Source organism: Rhodnius prolixus, unplaced genomic scaffold, assembly GCF_049639745.1.
Source record: "Rhodnius prolixus isolate KJV_2025 unplaced genomic scaffold, Rpr scaffold_9, whole genome shotgun sequence".
NCBI classification, from domain to species: Eukaryota; Metazoa; Arthropoda; class Insecta; order Hemiptera; family Reduviidae; genus Rhodnius; species Rhodnius prolixus.
In genome coordinates this window covers 27,102,645-27,124,211 of record NW_027411604.1, presented here as the reverse complement: position 1 = coordinate 27,124,211, position 21,567 = coordinate 27,102,645, and the positions used below count along the sequence as shown (strand labels likewise).

At 29.3% G+C, this 21,567-nt stretch overlaps 2 protein-coding genes and 1 long non-coding RNA gene across 22 annotated transcripts in view; 1 reads left to right on the top strand and 2 right to left on the bottom strand.

Moving 5' to 3' along the window:
- Window positions 1–3,157, bottom strand: part of pum (pumilio) — a 685,135-nt gene extending 681,978 nt beyond the window's left edge. For all 17 annotated transcript variants that reach the window (XM_074127672.1, XM_074127673.1, XM_074127676.1 and 14 more), the window contains exon 1: window positions 2,833–3,157. The gene's annotated coding sequence lies outside the window, so the exon portion shown is untranslated. The remainder of the gene's footprint in view (window positions 1–2,832) is intronic.
- Window positions 3,158–5,216: 2,059 nt separating this feature from the next.
- Window positions 5,217–8,559, top strand: LOC141453993 (uncharacterized). The gene is made up of 3 exons (XR_012458361.1): window positions 5,217–5,422; window positions 7,576–7,811; window positions 7,933–8,559. It is a non-coding gene; the product is annotated as an uncharacterized lncRNA (long non-coding RNA).
- A 742-nt stretch (window positions 8,560–9,301) lies between these two features.
- The window catches only part of LOC141453985 (transcription factor E2F6-like), a 34,487-nt gene continuing 22,221 nt past the window's right edge, over window positions 9,302–21,567 (bottom strand). For all 4 annotated transcript variants that reach the window (XM_074127705.1, XM_074127707.1, XM_074127706.1 and 1 more), the window contains one exon: window positions 9,302–15,846. In XM_074127705.1, the coding sequence (XP_073983806.1) occupies window positions 15,716–15,846 (131 nt within the window). In that variant the 3' untranslated portion in view covers window positions 9,302–15,715. The remainder of the gene's footprint in view (window positions 15,847–21,567) is intronic.

Here is a 21,567-nt window from a genome sequence, read left to right as displayed (position 1 = left end):
AAGAATGAAGAACTTTATGGAGAGGCTACCTCCAATTAGCCTTCACAAAGAAAAGAAAGTCAAATTGGCTTGTGCATGTCCAACGGTAGTCACAAGAGAGTTTGATGGTCAGAAGGTGCTAGAAAACGAGCCAATTATTATTTGTGCAAAAATCAGCAGAATGCAGCATTAAATTCCTACACCTACAGAACAATGAATGTAAAGAGCACCTAAATATTGAATAAGTTTAAACTTTTAAGAAATATTTGAAATTTAATGTGCAGTTGAGTCCCAAGCCTGCATTATAACCCATTTATTTTGCTTATCTCTTGAAGGCATTCATTCATTCATTCCTTCAATACCGCAACCATCTACCCACATAATAATTGTCTACGTTCAAAGTTCCCTGCAAGACCGTTCTGCTCACTAATTAAACTTGTGAACAAAATTTAAAATAAAAATCCTAAAAAACCTCAACATTTTGTAATCATCTTAAACAAAAATGTCTTTCAACCTCATTGATTTATTCCAAAGGTAGGAAGGCAAGCCACCAATTTACCAAAAAAATTATCTGAACCTACAGTAAATGCAGCAAGGCAACTAGGAGGATCTAACTAGGTTATGTTTGAGTAAAATGGACAGCTGCCTTTACTGATATTTTTCAGGTTTGGATCTTTCTCTATGGGTCCAAAAAAAAATAATGTCTCAAATGATGGAAGTCCATACCAGGGTATCAGGATACAGGGATACCAGTAGGGGCTCCAGTAAAAGTGGCTAATCTCTTCCCACTTCTAGATCAATAACGATTAATTCTTAACTACAAATTAAAATAATCAATTATGATCAAAATTCAATCAATCTTCGGCAGAAAGGAAACCCAAGTTATCTTTTTAAAAAAATGTAAGCGTTCAGATTTTAAAAAAATTCACTTTCTTCAAATGCACATTAAATGTAAATAAAACCAACATTTAATCATAACCTGCAAGTTTCATTGGGAAGTTGATTACTACCTAAATTTTATTGTTTTATTAGGATATAAATAAAATTATTTACTATTCCGATAAAAAGAAAATTTGTTGTCACTTTATAACTTTATAATCTTATCTGACTGCAAGTAGATAATTACGTGCATGTAACACAACTTATTCCTTCAATTATAATTACAAAACCTGTGGTTTGCAATTACTAACATTTTAAAAAAAGATTAAAAAAAAAACTAATCTAATTTGCGCACATTTAGTTCAGAATTAAATATTCATCTTGTTTAGACTTTTTTTTACTGCAGAAGTTGAATAATTTTGAAGGAATTGTCAAATTTAAACTATTGATAGAATGTAAAAAAACATTAACAATGCCAAAACTTCTATAAGTTCTTCTGTAATAGTTAAAAGCTGTAAAAGTGAAAATGCTTCTCTAAATAAAACATTTTCATTTTATGATGCATCTTTTTTTTAAATATAAATAAACAAGTTAAGAATCTGTACCAGTAAAACTTTATAGTTTTCTTATGAACAAATAAATGCTTAACGAAATTTCTTCCATCGTTTTTAAGCAACATTAGTAGTTTTTAAGGACATTAGTACAAAAATAGTAAAACTAATGGATTCATAAAGAAATAATACAAAAAACATCATAGAATTTCTACAGAGAACTAAAATAATTGTATTAACCAGAATTTACCAAAAGTTACAAGTTACAATAATTAAAATCATGATGACTGGTATTAACAATATTACTTAGCACAAACCAAATGAAAAACAAAACATTGTAAACAAGTTGCATCAGTTATGGAATACTCAAAAAGAAAAAAAAAAGCATTTGATAATAAGCAGAATCTAAAAATTCCTTTTTTCCCTTATAAAATTTTATTCGTAGGAGCACATAAAAACACTGCAATTATAAAATCTTTCTTTTTTAAACGATCTCTGAAACTATTACAATTATAAACACAATAATTTCTTATACTTTAAACAATAATTTATTTATAAAACCTAGTTTTGAAGCATACACTTATATGGAAAGTTGTTTCTAAATTTAACTAAATTATAAATCTGTAGCCTAACCAATAAACCGCAATGCGAGCACTTCAAACCATTGAACACATTTAAAACATTTACAAATCTATTAATTAAGTAAATTATAAACTTAGAATATGCATAAAAAAGAAAGAAAAGAAGCAATGAAAGCACGAGAATGCTTGTATTATTTCCCTGGAAATCCTAACATTTACTGACATTATTTATAGGTCCTCACGATGTGGTTCTACTTATACGTACTCTATCAGGAAACAGAAAATAGTTTTTTCATAGACACCATATTTAATTAATAAGTTTTTAATAAATAATCTGTACTGCACTTATTTTATTGATATTTCTGTAAAAATAAAAACTAGCCAAGGTTGTATGAAGTGATAGTGAGAAATAATTCGATATTAAATTAATGACTTAAAAGAATTTTTAAATCAAATGTGGAGAATTTATATATGAAAATTTAAAAGGAAATAAAATTAACTTGAACAACAAAAAGCATTAAATGAAATCGGACTTATATGTGTAATGGTTAACCTTTAGTGACAATGGGTAGCTTTTGTTTAATTTAATCAAAAAAAGAATGATCGGTCTCACAGCAAGTTTTTAGCAAAAGTATTGTGAATCTTTTTAAAAAATAAAAATAAAAAGAGAAAAAGGAAGAATATGCCTCATTCGTACAGAGTGTTATTAGGACCAATGATAAAATATGTGGAGTGTCTAAAGTAGACAATTCGATAAGGAAATGGTGGAACAACTATTGAGCTTACTACCTAATAAATCATCATCGTAATGAATTTCTTTATTATTAGAATTTAATACTTACATTCGTGAAAATATAATCCAAGTTTCACAGTCCAACAAATCTAGTTATTTAAACAAACACTATTCCGTGTGGCACAAAGTTAACAGAAATCAATGCCTAAACCGAATACGCGAAACTATCAATATTTTTGAAACGTATATACTTTAGATTGAACTCAAAATGCTAGAATATAATGTACAACTCTTGCTCACTATATAATACAATTTATAATGTCACAACTATTTACAAATACATGCCCCCAAAGTAGGAGGGTGAACACGGATAAATTACATGAATGAAATCTGACTATACATGCGACATCTTGGTTTTGTATTTTAAGCAATGCATTATGGGTAAACTAACCAACGTGAACGATATTAAGTTTTTTTTAACATATTATAATTTAATTTAATTTCCTTTAAATTAAATTATAAAATATAATTTATTACATATCAATCATATAATTACAATTATATTTTAATTCATAGGTTTTTTAGAATTCCTTTGAAATTAAACCCAATATCACGGTTATAACCTCATAGCGCATCCACCAAAAGATTTCTACGTAGCTACCTATTCGAAAATATAAATCAATTGAATTCAGCATAAGACTAAAGCTAACTTACTCTTGTAAACCTACACTGGGCCAAAAAAGTCTGTGAACACTAACCTAAATTTTATTACTTTTATTATTATCTTATTAGAAACTTCTTTTATTTTCAAATGAAATATACTATTCGATAGAGAGAAACCAGAGTTTTTCATTTTATATTCAATCTTTTATTTTTGTTCAGCAGGAATATCACAATTAAATGTTTAACAAAACAACACCCCAAACGAATGCAAAAAAAGTCTGTGAACAGCTGTATAAATATGTAAAAACATTAAGATAACAAACAGAAAAACGATTGAATAAAGTTTCAAAGTTCTCTATTGTATTGTAGAAACCACTACAGTCAGTTTTGTGAATAAATAATCTAATTAGTACATATTTAACCACTAATATGGAAGTTCCCAGACCAATTCGAGAACTTATTGTGACGTTGCGAAATGAAAGAAAAAGTATTCGAGAAATAGGGAAGATAGTTCAAAAAAACCCTTCAACGGTGCATAATATAATTAAAAAGTACGGAAATGTGATTAGTAGGCCACGCAGTGGACGGCCACCAAAACTTAATTCCTTTCATAAACGGCAAATTCTGAATCTGTTCGAGAAGAACCCAGGACAAGCGCTCAAAAAATCAGTCAAGAATTATCAAGTGGTTATGTGTAAGCGTAACACCACATACAATTAGAAATAAATTACATGAATACGATTATTGCGGTCGAGTCCCGAGGAAAAAACCTTTAATCAATAAAATAAATAGTAACCGCCGATTGGATTTCGCGAAAGAATATGTTTCTAAGCCTTCTAGTTTCTGGGAAACCGTAATCTTTTCAGATGAGTCGAAATTCAATGTATGTGGGTCTGATTGACGACAAAAAGTGTGGCGAAAAAGAAATGAAGCTATGAAAATGAAAAATATGAAGCCTACTTTTAAGCATGGGGGAGGCAACATTCTGGTGTGGGGTGCATGAGTGCTAAAGGAGTGGGCAAGTTAGATCTAATTAATGGTATGATGGACCAATATGTGTATGTGGATATATTAAGACGCAATTTAAAAGAAAATTCAAAAAAATTAGGGTTGGAGGGAACGTTTGTCTTCCAACAAGACAATGACCCGAAACATACCGCACTAAAAACTCGGGAATGGCTTTTAAATAATACACTCTGGCGCCTAAACACCCCTCCACAATTGCCAGACCTTAACCCAATAGAACATTTGTGGGATGAAATCAGCCGCGAAATAAATAAACGAGGAATAAGAAACCGTGAACAACTAAAAAACGCTATTTTAGAAGAGTGGGATAAAATTCCAACATTGACGACCACAAAATTATTAGGATCGATGAAAGCTCGCTTGTTGGAAGTGATTAGGAACATAGGAGGTCCTACAAGTTTTTAAAATTTATAATTCACGTACAATGTGTAAGAATGATTTATTTCTGCAAAGTGTTCACAGACTTTTTTTGCATTCGTTTGGGGTGTTGTTTTGTTAAACATTTAATTGTGATATTCCTGTTGAACAAAAATAAAAGATTGAATATAAAATGAAAAATTCTGGTTTCTCTCTATCGAATAGTATATTTCATTTGAAAATAAAAGAAGTTTCTAATAAGATAATAATAAAAGTAATAAAATTTAGGTTAGTGTTCACAGACTTTTTTGGCCCAGTGTATGTATATTGAACTAATTTTTGTTTATTCCATTCCTATTATTATACTGAGCTATCGCTTTATTGCATTGGTAAAACAATATTTACTTATACAAGAAGCAAAATGCAATGTTACAATCACATGTATGTATTACACCTTTTACTAAATAATAATCATTGTTCTGCTGAAAAGAAGTTATTTTTAATTTCAAAAAACTTTCCTTGAAAATAAAAATTATTTGAACGTTTTACAGCGCATATCAGTAAATTGGCATTTAACAACCCATTTCATACATTTTTAAAATTTTTTCGTTGTTTGTAAGGTAATTTGCAGTAAGGTCAAATTACGTTCTAAGGTAAGTTCTACTTTCTTACTTGACTTTTTTAAGTAAAGAGTCAATCAGTACTAACATTCTAATAAGCCTTGGAATTGAGAAGACCAAAAAGGCAAAAATAATTAAAAAGTTAAATGTGATTTTTTTTTTTCTTTTCGATTGGCCAAATCTTGGAATCCAAGAATAAAGTTTTTTTTACCGGAACAAACGGTTTTTAAAATTATTTATTTTTTTAGTTTCGGTATTTTCATAAAAAAGTGTCATTTAAACTTTATATACTCAAACAAAAGTGAACGTAATCAGTGAGAAACATTTTTCCTCTAAAATAGTTTTAAGTTTTCAGTTAAGAAACATATATATATATGTAATGGGAATTTGAGTAGAATAACCTTTTTTTTTGTGAAAATAAGATATTAGTACAGTTATATTAGTTTTATAAATATTTGTAAAACTTTGGTGCATGGTAATTGAATTGTTAGGAGAAATAAGTATTGTTATAATCTCCAAACTCCTACATGGAAGTGGCTTTCAAATCTAGTCTCTTTGATTAAATGTAAGAATGTAGATAGGAACCACAGAGTAAAGCTTGAAGGTGTTTTTTTTAACTTCAGTCTAAAATTCTAATCTACTTGCAGGACTTCAACCATTCAATCCGACTTCTTCCCAACGCACATTCAATTTCTTTCAAATAATATTTCTTCCCTCGATTGTTCAGGTGACAATTCAAAATTTTGTGCAGCTAGATTACTGCACATAGATTGCATGTAATGAATAAGTGTCAAAAACAGAAACATCTTTTTTTTATAGGATGAACATAAAAAATAAACTCACATTTGTTCTTAGAAATTTGAAGAAAGCTTTCAAAAACAAGAATCTGATCAGAGTTTTGTCTCCTTGTAAAATAAAAATCAATCCTCTCTTCTACTGAGTTTCATAAACCAAGGATTTTTTTTTTTAAATTAACCGATTGGAAACATAAAACATTCTGTTTGTCAACTTTTGACGCTAACTTTTATACGAAATGAAAAAAGAATTTTAGTGCCAACCACCCATTTCCTCAATTCTTATTTTACATCTAAATGTTTTTTGATTGTGTAGTGTGTAACCAGATGTCTCTACCTACCAAAATTCAAGATTGTCATTAATTTCCTCTTAATTATTTTACAAAACAGTCATAGTAAATACACTAAAGGAAAAGTTAACTGTATTAAATTACCTGCCGTTTAAAGCTTCTAATTTGTGCCACCAGATGCCAACACTTACTAAGTGTAGAAAAACGGCCAGAAGAAACTTATTTTTTAATGTTTACAGTAAGTGCCACCAGATGCCACTACTATCCAGAGCACAAATATATTTTTTGAACAGATTTTTTGAATTACAGAGAACTTTAGAAATCGTTTCATTCTTTGGATTTTTCTCCAATTTAAGAATTTTTCAGAGGTTTAGAAGGCCAGAGAAGCCTGTTCGTCTGTTTTTAGAGAAATTAACACCATGTACGGAGATTATGCAGTATCAAAAGAAATAGAGAAGAAAAAGAAGTGTACCAAAATAACTAGAATGACCAACTAATTAGGATTTAAAAGATTGCAGAAACCTAAATTTGCTGTAGGATTTTAATAAGTGTTCAAAATTGAAAGAAATGAGAGTAATTACTACGGAGATAAATGTTTGTAAATATTAAAACATTTGGTACAAATATTTTGATGAGTTACTAAATGAAGATACTCGTATATCACAGTTACACACCTAAGAGGAAATAAATTTGATTTTACTAAAATTTGTTTAATTAAGATGCTTTAAGTACATTCTTAATTTTGCAGCTAGTTTTTTCTTTTTTCTTTCCCTAAAATTAGCATCATTTGTATGAACAATATAAAAAAAATGGCCAATTTCCGGAAGTAAGAATCAAAAGCATCAAAGAAAAAACATATTGAAGGAGTATGTGGAAATTAAAAAAAAAAAGAAATAATTAAGAGCCTTAAAATATGAAAAGTGCCTGCAAAAGTGCATTCGCATACAAAAGTATGTAGTACACTATAAACGGCACCTAAGTGTATGATTCCGAATCAAATTCTGAATTTGAAGAATATTGGTTCACCAGAAATGTGACTGTTTTAAGTTTTCTTAGAGTCTCACAAAAACGACTCCAAAGAGTTTTTTGTTTATTTATTCAGATGGGGAGGATGGTTTCACAAAGAGGTAGCGGCGATAAGTATATGTATCTGATAGATGTTTAAAGCTACCTACCTTTGGACCGATGTAGGTGACCTGCTGTGCGCGAAGATATGTACTCTGCCTGTTGACGAGGATTTGGCGGCATTTCCAAGGGACGGATCCTCTTTTGCGTGCGGTTATTGGAGCCTGGGTGCCAGCATAGGTCGAACTATTTCATTTTACAGGGCTTCTGCTGGTAAGTGCATTTTCAGAGCATGACAAAACATTTGTAATAAAAATATCTGTTCTGACAATGTCAATTTGTTGTTTAAAAAATTAATTTGTTTTGTGTAAATGTTTTAAAATTGATGTACTAGTAAAATCTACTTGTCTTCAAGTCAATTAAGAACCAGAAATTTTAAGAATTGAATGCTCAATCCCTTCAATGCTCTAAGGATACTTTGACAGAAGGAGTGGAAAAACCCTAGTTTGCGGAAAGAAGCTTCTAACTTTTGCAGACCACTGGATATATTTTGCAAAAACGTCTGGTACGAAACTTCAGACTTTGTGATTTTACAAATAATTTCAGCAATTTTTGTTTTAATAAATGCAAAAAAAAAAAAAAAACAGTATATGCGTAACTCAGTTGGGAATGCAATAAAAGGATGTGTTTGACAACAATTAACTGTTTAATGTGATGTACAATATATTAATTTAATTATATTACATTTTGGTTTATTTTATTTTTATGTTCAATATATATTTTATACATAAAGTTCATGTACACGCATAGTGTTGTTAATTTGTTTTGCATTGAAGGCATTCATATTATAAAAATGTCTTAAATGAAAATAATATTTCGAGAAATGATTAAAAATTAATTTTTAATTCTTGTTTAATATGTTAACTAATTTAAAACAAAATTTTTTTTATAAGACTACAAAAATTGCACAACTTCGTAAAAATATACTAAAATGTTATGCAAATAATTCTATACTTTTTAAGAAAAAAAAAACACAAAAAAAATGCAAAAAACCTACTAAACTTTAAATATAACTACAACACAAAAATAAAATAATAATTATGGCTTAATTAGTAAAATTGACAAAAATTTACAACAAATTTAACATAATTTATGAACAATTAATGAATAGAGTGTAAATAGTAAAAGAATCTTTTCACAAATATTTGTGTAATGGTGTTTAAAAATGCAGGTGTAGGGTTTGGTTTAAATACTCAAACTTTATTGCAACCGCAAAGCGTTCTCCAATGAACAGTAAGAATAAAATGCTTGCAGGAGATAAGCCTTCATACTTAAACTTGCTTCAACGATAACGAAACATCCTAGACTTTATCGAAGTTCTAAGATATTTATTTTTTCAATTTTCTTGAGGGAGAAGATAGAAATAGATGACACCAAAGACTCTGTGGATACTTACTGCACCACTATAAGTACGAGTAAACCTGAATGTTAATTAGAATTTGTCACAGAGTCTTCAGCAAGCGTGGAAGATGAAGAATTAAAATATATTGTGAACTTCAGATAGTTATAAATACCATCTTAAGAAAACGCATTCATTAAATAACCTACATATTGGAACATCTGGTAAAAAAAAACTATCATATATCCGAAACAGAGGTACGATATATTGGGTCAATTTCAGCAATCATTGATTCCTTTAGAATCGTGTTCAGAGAGAAGGCACAAATTGACAGATCTGGGATGGTTGCAACTTAAAATTTCACTTGATCAGCACAGAAATAGTGAACAGCCTTTCTTCTACAATGTATTCATTATGTGACGAACTGGTAATACTGGATGTATCTAGAAGAATACAAATATCAAATTCTTAAATTTGTTATATTTATTCAATTCCAATTCTTTTTCATGAAAAAACTTAATTTACATACCATTAATGACATATGAAGACCTGAGACCGCAATTGGGTAGTCGAAAAGCGTGGACGAACAAGTTGTAATATTGGGTGAAAGTCTGGGCCAGTGACAGGAGAATAAGATCATAACTGGTGACTGTAACAGTCATTTGGACGTTCGCAGTCAACTTAAAGGGCCTCTACAGATGGATGTTTCACATTGGCCAATCAATGGTTAGGTTTGGCAGGAAGAAGGAACTGTTCTTTTTATATTGAAAGTTTCCTGTAGGAATGACTGTGAGTTCAGCAAAGAGATGAAAAACAAATAGGATTCCTACAAGCATTATTCAGGAATTCCTCCTTTAAGTTTAATCAAATAGACAAGATAGTAGAGGTTCTCCAACTTCAGAGTGATAAAATAGTTCTGCTGGGTTCTATGCGATGGCTTAGGCTGACTGGTGAACTGCCTAATGTCCAATTTTTAGATTAGAAAATTGTGTTAAAGGCAGAAGGATTCATGTTCTTTCTAAACATATTTTGGAGAGTAACAGAATTTAATTTTTTATTTCGGGGAGAATTCATCCATTAAAATCTCCCTTACTTGCACTAATGTTAGGTTTGTTTTTGTTTTGACTTACCTACCTTTCATAAGTAAACTAAGTATAATTTAAATTTAATAAAATTTGAAATAATCAACTTTTCCAAAATAAAATTTTTCACAAAGGATTTTTACCCAAAATATTACGATGGTTCCCAAACCACACTATTTTGATGGGATTTTTTCATAAATGAAAAACCTCTTATAAATGAAAAAGTCACAAAATAACCTTTTTATTTGGTTTCCTTACAAAAATATGGAAATTTTTTATCGAGTGCCGATGATGATTAATTTACATTAAAATCCTATTTATTGGTGTTACTCTAATTATATTTAGCTTTTTGGATTAAAGAGGTAGGGATTAGTTTACTGAGAGTACAGCTTTAGAATAATAAGAAATCTCCGCAACTGCTAATGGGCAAAGAACCCACTCATAGGATCGTGTGAAATGAAACACAAATAATATTCAACTCCGAAGCTGCAGAATTTCGGCATAATGTGCTTATCGCTTTACAGTAAACTTCGTAACGGACAAAATTCATTCAGAGAAAGATGTTCACTTCTACTATATGGTCCACACATTTAATGAGGGAGAAAAATTATAAGCAAACCCGAAATGCCATCAAAAAGGCCTCCAAAGTTGGAAAACTATGAATAGAAGCATTGAATCACTTTAAGCAAACGCTTAAAGTTTTTCTATGGTTTTTCTTTAAGAGGACATACTTTTTGAAAAATAAACCGAACTATTGGAAAAACAATAATACACAAACCAGATATCTTTATGACTAATGAGCTTAACAAAAAGAATTTGGCATCTATATTAACTACCTTCTCCCCCACGGATTCAATCAAATATAGTTTTTGTGGTTCATTTTAAGGAAAAAAAAACAAACTAAACCATTACAACTAAAATTAATCTAGAGTAGTCTATAGAATGTTCAAAAAATGTGTATGAATATTTAAAAAGGTTTTAATTTTTTTAAAAATAAATTATAGAAGCGATACTAAAAATTACATGACAGTCGAAGCATTTAATTTATTAAATAACACTACAAACGCGAAAATGGCAGCAAGTTTTAAATTTTAAATAAACTTGGTAAGTAATAATTACATTCTTATTTTGTACATAAATCAGGTAATTCGATTATCGGTCAATAATTTCCAATTTACTCACCTGTGAAACCTTACTTTTTGTAGAATAGAAATGATATAACCAGATATAAAAAAAATACTTACTGATTTTTAGGAGGAGGGATTATGATCAAAAGAAAATTCTATAAGAAAACATCTCAGTATAGAAATAAAACTGAATAAGTACTAAGACACAATTTCTGAACATCCTAATTATTATTATCTGATTCGCAAAACAAGAATATTGGTGAATTCTTAAATTTGAATTTACAATGTCAGCAAATGAAACTTAGCTAATCATTTATAGAAAATTCAAGAATTCTTCTTTGATGAGGGAACAGAAGAAAATGATTTTTAATAAAATTTCTGTTTAGTATTAAATTAAAAAGCTTTAAAGACACAAATATATGCTTATGTAATAGTAATTCCTAAAACAAACCCGTTTTCAAAATCTAAAAAACAAAATCATCACAGTTTTTTATCGGCCATTTTTTTTTAAGAGAAACAATAGAAATCCACTAATTTCTTAAACACAGTTATTGAAAGTGGACTATAATAACATTATGAAATGTTTCTTCAGATGAAATGAATAGCCTGCAAGAAATGATGAAAAAAAATCAAACAAACTCTAGGTTCTATAAAGTAAATGAAAAATTTGAGTTTGAAAACTTAAATTTTTGTTCTTTAATGTATTAGCAAATTTTTTTTTAGATGTACACAAATTAATTCAAAATTAGCTTGTTTAAAATGGGTAATTATTGGTTTAGCTTTAAAATTTCTGATCATAAAATAAACATAAATTAATTGATAAAAGTAAAATTTAGAAACTATAATTTGCTTTGTGCACTATTCTAATCGGATAACTTTGAAAACTTTGCCTTTCAAAAAGTATTTGCACAAGATGAATGAATTGCATTTGAAATTAATTAGTACAAAATATTAAACAAAAGTCTCTAAATACTAAAATTACATATTGCTTTTTATACTGTCACTCTAGACAGGCATTACACAAATAATTTCTTATTAATTTACGCCTTATTGGTAAAAGTTATCGTAACTATGGCAGGAAAAATGAAGCATGGCTACTAATTGAATTACTTTGCTAACTCAGCAATTTTACTGTTTCTAATCGTTTGGGTAACAAAATTTCTGCAGAAAATGAACCACAAAGAGAATAATAAAATTAAATACCTTTGGAAGTGTGGACAAAGATGGAAATAAAATGACTATTTTTGACGCTTTTGATTGAATACTACCAAAGGACGGAATTTATATTTTCTTTTAAAGGGAACAGTTAGCTTAGATTTGATCCCAGGAAAAACTGTTTTTTGGGGGGTTTGGTTTTATCCGAGAAAAAAAGTAAATATTTAAACTAAATGCACAGTATTTACCAACAAAAGTAACTCTATCCTGTTTCCATTTAAATAAAATGAATTCGCAGAAAGCAAAAACAAACAAACAAACGGAATTTCGGAAAAGACGCCGACACTAAGCATGAATAAAAATGACATTAGCTAACTTTATTTAATGAAAAGAAATTTCTCTTGAACTGATTTTCAAAAGAACTTTCAAGATTTTCAATTCTTAGCTCAGCAAATCAGTTTTTAAAAAGGTTTTGGATGGAGATCTACATATCTTGACTTTTAGCCTAATAATTGCGAAAGAATACTTTTACACAAGAGATATGGCACAAGATTAATGACAAATGTATTTGAAGAAACATGAAGAATTGCAACGGCTCTTCAGAACAAGAAATCATTACTATTGTAATCTTTGATGAATGCTTACGAAGGTTAAATATACTATAAGAGATGACTAACAAAAGTTCATTATGGAACACATGGCTGACCGAATTACTGTTTTCAAATGAGGATTAGATCCGAAAAGTAGTTCAAATAATTTCACACGCTCTTTACATAATTATCTATCGGTATTTTAAATTATATTTGTATAATTTTTTTGTTTAGGGACCACAATTTATTCTACAAAATTCCAGTTATATGGGAAAATTTAGCTTGTGCAAATATTTTTGATTACCAAATAAATTGCGGTGTACATCTGAAATTCTATGTAAAAGAAGTCAAGTCTCAAAAATTTATTTGGCCGAAAAAAAAATGTTATTAAATCATTCAGTTTTACACATATGTTTGGTTTACCACGCATTATTATTTTATTGAAAAAGACTGTAAACTACTTAATAAAATTGTTTTCGTGTTTGAATTTTGAATTGATTCATCCTTTAATTCAAACTTAAAATAACCCTTTCGGTTTGCACGATCATAAATCATAATCTCAGAATACAAAATTGTTTAATTTATACACTTCATTCTGCCCAACGACAATTCAGCAACATATCCGCTATTATTATAAAATATACTTAAAATTCTACTACAATGAATTTATTTTTCTTTAATTTATCAGAAATAAAACACTATTTACAAAACGTCTTTTTTTCTTTGCTTTCCATTTATAATAATTATAAGTTTTATTTTTATTGGTATTTTATTCACGTAGGAAAAAGAGGCACTGGTGGTATCTTTTAATCGTGATGATTTTTATATCAATAATTTCAATTTTTTTTTTGTTAATTAGCAAATAATTGCTTTTTTTTATAACAAAATTTTGTAATAATCTTGAGTGAAAAAATACTCATGGACATTAATTTTTGGTCGTTAGAAATCTTATAAGCTTTAAGCTTAATATGTATTTACGATTTTTCTTATTCATTTTCATCTAAGTAGGCCTCACTGAACTTTCATACCTAAGGCAAAAGGATGATTTACGACTTTTGGGCACCACATTTTTTATATATATATACAATAAATCAAAAATTTACATAAAAAGTAATTTTTTTTCTGAGATATAAGTTAAAATACAAGTTTCTTTAATGGTATTTCTTTTTAAAGCATTAAAAGTAGTACATATTTAAACTATTTACATATTTTTTCATTCCATTAAATCAGCAAACTTTCTTTATTCAGCCTGATTTATCAGGAAAGTTAGAAGTGTGGCCTGCTTTCATGAAAAGTGCACTAATGGTCAAAATTATCACAACTCTTTTATTTCAAAAATAGAACTGTAATTTTCAGTAACAAATAAATTTATCATTTATTATTATGAAAAGAGGAATCTTTATCTAGAGATGGAAGAATAACAATGATGCCCAGAAAAAGAAGATCTTTTAAAGCTTGAGCCAGTTAATTTTATTGGCAAAATTTTTAAACGCCAGCCAAAATAATTATACATCAACACTATATTTAGTTGATGTAAAGTGAAGAATCAATAATTAGAAGAACGCTACTGTAAGCGATCTAAAGAAAAAAGAGCTTGCTAGAAGAGAAGACTAGAAGGTCTTTTCAGATCTTCTGTACCCACAGTGAAAATAGGCATCAGCGTAAAATAATATAATGAAAGAGACAGCTTTGACCTGCAGCTTCCAAGTTCAGTTTACACCGAATTTATCACAGGAAAAAAGAATCTATTATAACTAATCAAAAAAAAAGCAAAAAACAAAAAAAAAAAATTCTTTAAAATGCAATATTGGTTTTCATAATTAAAATAAGATTCTTTTCTGTTAATAAAATTTAATTGCTTTCTTTTAGAATTTATTTTTTAATTTAAAGTGGAGTGATAATTTTGTCCATCAGTTCTGATTAAAATTATGTTCCAGGGCTAGAAGTATTTCGCAATTTTTAAAAGTTAAAATACTAAGAAAGAACTCGTTACTCAAAATAATTCCTATCACAGGTTTTAATTTGTACAAAGTAACTTTTTTCTTTTTTTAAAGAAATCTTTTTTATCTTCAAATCAAAAAATTTCCTAATTATTAGCAAGCAGAAGAATTAAAGGCAGTTAATGACCCAATCTCACGAAGCTTCTAGGTTACGAATATTATTTAAACAGGGAAAAACAGGTAATTTGTTTACTGTTGGAAATCGACAAAAAAGCAATGCCTAAATAGTTCTGATTAAAAAAAACAGGTAGCTTCATATCTTTAAAAAAAAAGTTAAACTAAATTCTTACTCTAACTGATTTACTATTGTAATTTATTTTCACTTATTAACATTCCTTTCTTAAACTTAAGATTAAGAAGATGTAATTATTAGAAATTGTATTGATTAAACTTCTAACCCTGGAATGTTCTGTACAAATAATTATTAACGCACCTGCACACATTTATTCAAAACACTCAAAACATTCATTCACACTAATTAACTTATTAATGAAGATAAATATAATGGTAGAATACAAGCGCATTAAAAAATAATAATTAAAAAAATAATAAGGTGACAAAAATATATTAATAATTTGTTTTTAAATTATTAATCAAGCGTTTGGTGTAATTTTTTTTTTTTTTTTAAGAACAAAAAAATCCAGTTTTAAAAATAACAACGTGTAAAACAAAACAAAAAAAACATTTTTTTTTTATCTTTATACGTATTAGGGACTTTTGGGGGAATTGGGGGACAGGGAAAAGGGTAATAATTTGTACTTTGCACGATATTTATTTTAGGAGAAGGACGAGGATAAAGAAAGATATTGTATTTTTTAATTGTCTTAAAAATTGAAATCAAATAGATCCATTAGTCCTTCATCTTGGTCAAGACTATATAGATAGTCTGAAGCTGATATTGGTGGTTCGAGCGTTAAAAATGGTTCTTCACAAAATGAACTGTCTGGATCTGCTTCTGTAAAAATAAAAAAGAATCCTATAAATATAGAATGAAATTCGAATAAGTAATAAATTAGGACGTCTTCTCTTGCAGCAACTGCAACTGACTGCGAACTGTACGTTACAAATTTTTATTTAACAATTGGTTAATTTACAGCATTCTGCAAAAAAGAAAACTTTAAATACTACTCTATAATCTAACAATGATTCTTTGAAAAAATTCTTTAAAGGAAGAGATAGAAATTATAATTAGAACACTTACGTTAAAAAACTAAAAAACACTACTTGCATTTCTGACCAAGACTTTTAATTCATAGCCAGAAATTAAACAACATAAATCAACTACCTCATAATAAAACTGCACTCCTCAAAAAAAAAAAAAAAAAATAGAAAACCTTTTAAATTTACTTTACTTTATCCTAAATAAGTAATAGTTTCATCAGAGAATAAACCAAAAAATTAAAATTAATGCAGGAATTTAACAATGTCTTAAAATGTTTTGAGAACTCTTCCCACAATTCTTGTGCGGCGTTGCAACTCTTATTCCTCAAACAGTATTACTTGCATCATTATCTACCTAGATATCGACCATCTTAATTACAAATTAGTGTCAACCATGGTTATGTAACAAAGTTCAGGATTCATGAAAAAGAAAAAATCCATTTCAGTTCAATAAAAAACGGTCTAGCGTTGCTAAAATAATAATAATAATAAAAATAAATTCAAATGTAATACAAAAAAAAAAATCAGAACTTTGGTCAAAGAAAAACTTATATTACATTTTTCTTTTCAATTCTTTCAAAAATCAACACAGAACTTGTTCTCAATAAGTCTTCAGATTTTACACAGTGATGTTTTCATGTTTAATGCATTAGTATTGTTTTTGTTATTAGTTATTCAATATCAGAGAAAAAATAACAATTAACCACATATTTTGGGTTAATAAATTAGACCTGACGTATAGAACAAGTTGAAAATAATGGGGATAAGTGTGCAATTTAATTGTGGTTAAGTAAAATTAAATAAAATGATTTTGTAATGAAACCAAGAAGGCCTATTTTTCAACTAATTAACAATCTACAATCATGGGATGAACACAGATTTATAATCATATTTTACAATATAATCACTACAAACATACATAATGAAAATTCTAAAATGTTCATAAAGCACAATTACTAGTCCCCAAACTCTTTAAATAGTTCTAACAAGTGCTGACTTCTATCTTATTTGGCCAATTCTTCCCCTTTTTTTGTTATAGTGTGCAACTTTTAGTCTTAATAAGCTTTTTTTTTAATACTCATTTATTTTGGTAACATGGGATAATATTTCCACAAGCTTTTATTTTAGTTACCCCATATGGCCTTAAAGATGGAAGTTCTTCTACAGGAACCGCCTTTCACAATGCGAATAAACAAAATCGAGTTCAGAGAAATATGGCGCTACTACTCAAAATCTGAGTCTAGGGCCTCCCACAACTGGAAAGCTATTTATTGGCTATTTGCCTTCCAAATGCGTCGTTAGTAAAGCAATTCTAAATATTTGATCAATCAGGATCGTTGTAGGTAGTTCTTCATCCTTAATACACCAAAGTAATCTGGGAAGCCTGAAGACAAGAATGGTTATATCTTTAGATGTACACAGAGCTTTAATTCTGCCCTTAGCCTTCCATACTCCTGACGTTTTATTTACACATTCTATCGAAGATACTGCGCAGCACCTTCCGTTTGTGCGAAATCAGAATTCGCTATCTTGGTTGACCCTGTTATAACAGCGTTTTGAGAAAATCCTGATTTTTTGTTCGCCTTAAAGCAGCGGTAGTCAATTTTTTTTTTTTTAACACTACCGCGCAATTAGTGCAAATGCGAAGCACTCATAATTTTTAATTAGAACGTTCTTGAAAATATGTAGTTAAATTCACTCACATTAACCATGGTAGTTTAAAATCCTGATACATTATTTGAGTGGTTTTAAAAGCATTAAAATTATTCGTACAATTAAATAGAACAGCTTAAGTTTGAGACTCTTACTAAAGAGGCTGTTACAATAGAATTAGGTTATGTTCTTGCAATTATGAACTTAGCCGTTAAAGTGCCAATAAAAGAAAAAAGTAGTTTATATTTACAGCAGTTAAAATATTAGTATTTGCTTTTGCTTTATGTTAAAGAAAAATTAAGAAAAAAAAGTATATACATACCGTGGATGTATTTCTAAAATATTTGTAAATTGCATGCAGTGAGAGAGGCAGTATTGGCAAGCTGAATGCTATGGTGCTACAGTAAGCGAAAGTAAATCTGCACCGCCACAACATTCAGTCTGCCAATTAATGCATAATCAAAGCAAAAAGAAGCTTCCCATCTGCTTAGCCAAGCTTCAAAAAGCTTTATTGATAAGGTCAGATATTCTTCATAGAATGAAGTATTAATTTTCCGAATTGATTGAAGTCATCTTCGCTTAATTTAAAAAAAAGAGACAAGTTTTTTTTTCGATACAACTTAATATTGAATAAATACTAAGGGAATAATATTAGGGTGTAACTTTGGTCTTAAATTATTCTCTCACCTGTTTAGCTTACATCTCGAAATACAGTCTTCTTAATCACAGCTCAAGCAAACAATTCGCTGCCCTACCACCATTGCTGTTTAATTTGTGAATTATTTACCTCCAGGCTATTGAATCGTCAAGATTGGTTATAAGAAGGTTCCAGTCCTAGACTATAAACTCGTTTCTTCAGAGAAGTTCAAATCTTCCTTTACTGATAAATGTTCGACGAAACAAGTGCGCGGATTTACAATCCCTTGTTAATGGAGCATACTTTATCAATTTACCAAAGAGAAGAGTGCACGCGTTCCAGCAAAGAGGAAATTATGGCAGTCCTGTCGGGAACCAGCAACAATGTTGCTGTGAAATGTTCCGGGGTAACAAGCAAGCTGCCCTTGGATAGCAGCTTATGGTTTATCAGGACTAAATTAATTCACAAGGAAGTTCTTTGATGCTCGATTAATGGACCCGCTTCTACAGCTGCCAAAAAGAAGTGCTGCATTTTAAGGATACAGAACATCTTTTATGAAAGAAACTTCATACGCTTAAAAACATTCCCTCTAAAACTTTTTAGTTTACATTTGTGGCATTTCAGCTTTTTAAAAATTAGAGGTTACATTATCAATGGTTGATTTAGGCGTTAACTGAATGTAAACTCAATTGCTAATACAAAAAACTTGCGCTGAACAAGGAATATGTTGAAAATTCAAATGACTCCAGTTACACCCTAAAATGTAATTTACATTATTTGAATACGTTTTAACTTTGATTATAATATCAATCTGTAATAAGAACTATTCATTAAACTATAAACATTCAATCATAATTCGCCAACATTTTGAACAAGAGCCCTTAAACATAACATGCACTACGTACATTTTGAATAAATAGGGTTTAATTATTTATTTTACAAAATTGTGTTAACATATCCTTTTTTTTTAAGAGAATGTGTTAATTAAGCGATATGCGTTAATACATAAGCACCATTGCGCTACATTTTTCTTTAAGCATCTATTAATCATACTTAGAAAGATAATGTAACCTATGCTAAATCATAAATCTAGAAGTATCTTTTAATAATTGGCCAAAAATAATAATTAAAATATAAATACTAAAACAGTTAATTAAACCAAAATAAAAACATAGTTAATAGTCATTTTCTTTTCTAAGAATTGCGTTAATGTAAATTTGACATTTCCTTAGTTCGAAAATATAATTCAACTTTCAAAATTGTTCTTATTTTTTTAAGAATGCAAGATTAATTAGTGCCATTTTTACTTTCTCTTAATCCTCATAAAAAAAAAATTATTGTGTTGCGGCTTGTCGAAATTGACGATTCACTGAAAATTATTTTGAGATCTATTTTTAGGGTGTGATCCGTACAAACGTGTAGTAACATTCATCTGTTGTGTAGGTCGTAACAATTAAATATAATAATTTAAAAATGGATTGATGGCCTTACTACCAATATAAGCATCAACCTGTGCTCAAGTGTGACAGTGTGACAGATACAGATTGTACTTCGGACGATACTCACTCATAGAACAATCGACCTTGACGTTCTGCTGCATGTAAAAGACCGTGGAACTTCAATAATAACGGTAATGGAAATTGCTCTAACAATCTCCTTCAAGTTTCGGAAGAGAAAAAACAAAAGTATGCCGCACTAAGGCGTGAAAATAAAAGAGGCTGTGGGCAGTAGAGACTGTCCGGATAGAGCTTGTAATACTGTAACAGGCATAGTTCCATTGGTTCACCTGTTTAGCAGCCCTGAAATTGGACTGAATATTACACATCAAACTGCAAAAAGTGGAGATAGATGGGACAGTATTGTCCGCCGATTTTTAAGTGACCAATAATGATGCGATAGGCAGGAAAACCGTACACTGCGTTTACATGTCAGGATATTTAAGAATAGAAAAAAATTAATATTAATAAAAAAGTTCCAATATTATGAATACTGATTAAATGGAGTGTGACAGATACAGATTGTACTATGCCCGGACGAAATTTTTTTTAAATCAACTACAATTAACGGGTAGCAGAATTTTAATCATAACGGTAATAGAACACAAGAAAGCTCATATGAAATTTGCAATAACTGGCGAATTGCAAGAGAGTACTGAAAAATTCACTAAGAATTAATATGATTTTCAGTATATAAGTTTTTGAAAAATTAACCTATGTTTTAAAGATATGAAAGTCGTTTCACAATTATGTTGCGGCAACAATAAATTTTAATTCACTTTTTGGATAGACTTTCTTTTGCGAATTAATTACAAATACTAAGAATTCGCAAAAATTTTTATTTTTCCCAAATCAGATTAAGTCTTTCAGTATACCAGTGCACACATAGTTTCTTGAAATTCCCTAGACCTTTGAGAGCTAACTACTTAATGAGAGTGTATGGAACAATAAAACGGCTCTTTTTTTTAAGCAGACTTATTACGCTGCAATTAAGAGGAACGTCTTATAAATGCAAGATGAGGGAGCTAATGTGAACATAATACTACAAGCTTATCCCTTCGTTGTGAATTTCATCACAAACCCAACTCAGAGTATTCAGGAGTCCTTAATCACAAAATGCAAATAACTGTTAATTGCGACAAGTTGTCCGAGCGATTCTACGTAGAATTTCTAATTATATAAAAAAAATTAATAGCTGAATAATTAATTTTTTTTTATTAAAATACAAGTAGAAAAGTCTATATTTCGATAAAATAAGCAATACTTACCAACTTATGGCTATTAATTAAAAAAAAAAAAAGAAAAAACAAAAATATATCTGTACCTCGGAGAGAAAAGGCACCATGTCCATTTTTTTCGATTTTCAGATTTTGGCATCATTTTACAAATTTTTTGTTGCTCTTTCTACAGGTGTAAAGCACTATGTCCTATGTTTACTATTAAGCGATTTATGTATATTTAAAAAGCGCTATGATACTTCATTGCTTAAGGGTAAAAGGCACTACATGGGCATAAATTTTTTCACAATGGAGATGAAAGTAAAATATTTTTAAAATATGGGAGATAAAGTGGCCGTACCTAATGTAATAATTACGGTGAGAAGTACAGGAAAGAGTATAACCGGAAAAGTGGAACAAAAAATGAATTTGGAAAAATATCTTTATTTGGCTCCCCTGTAAAATTTACTTTTTGTGACAAGGTGCCTTTTCCCTCCGAGGTACAGATATAT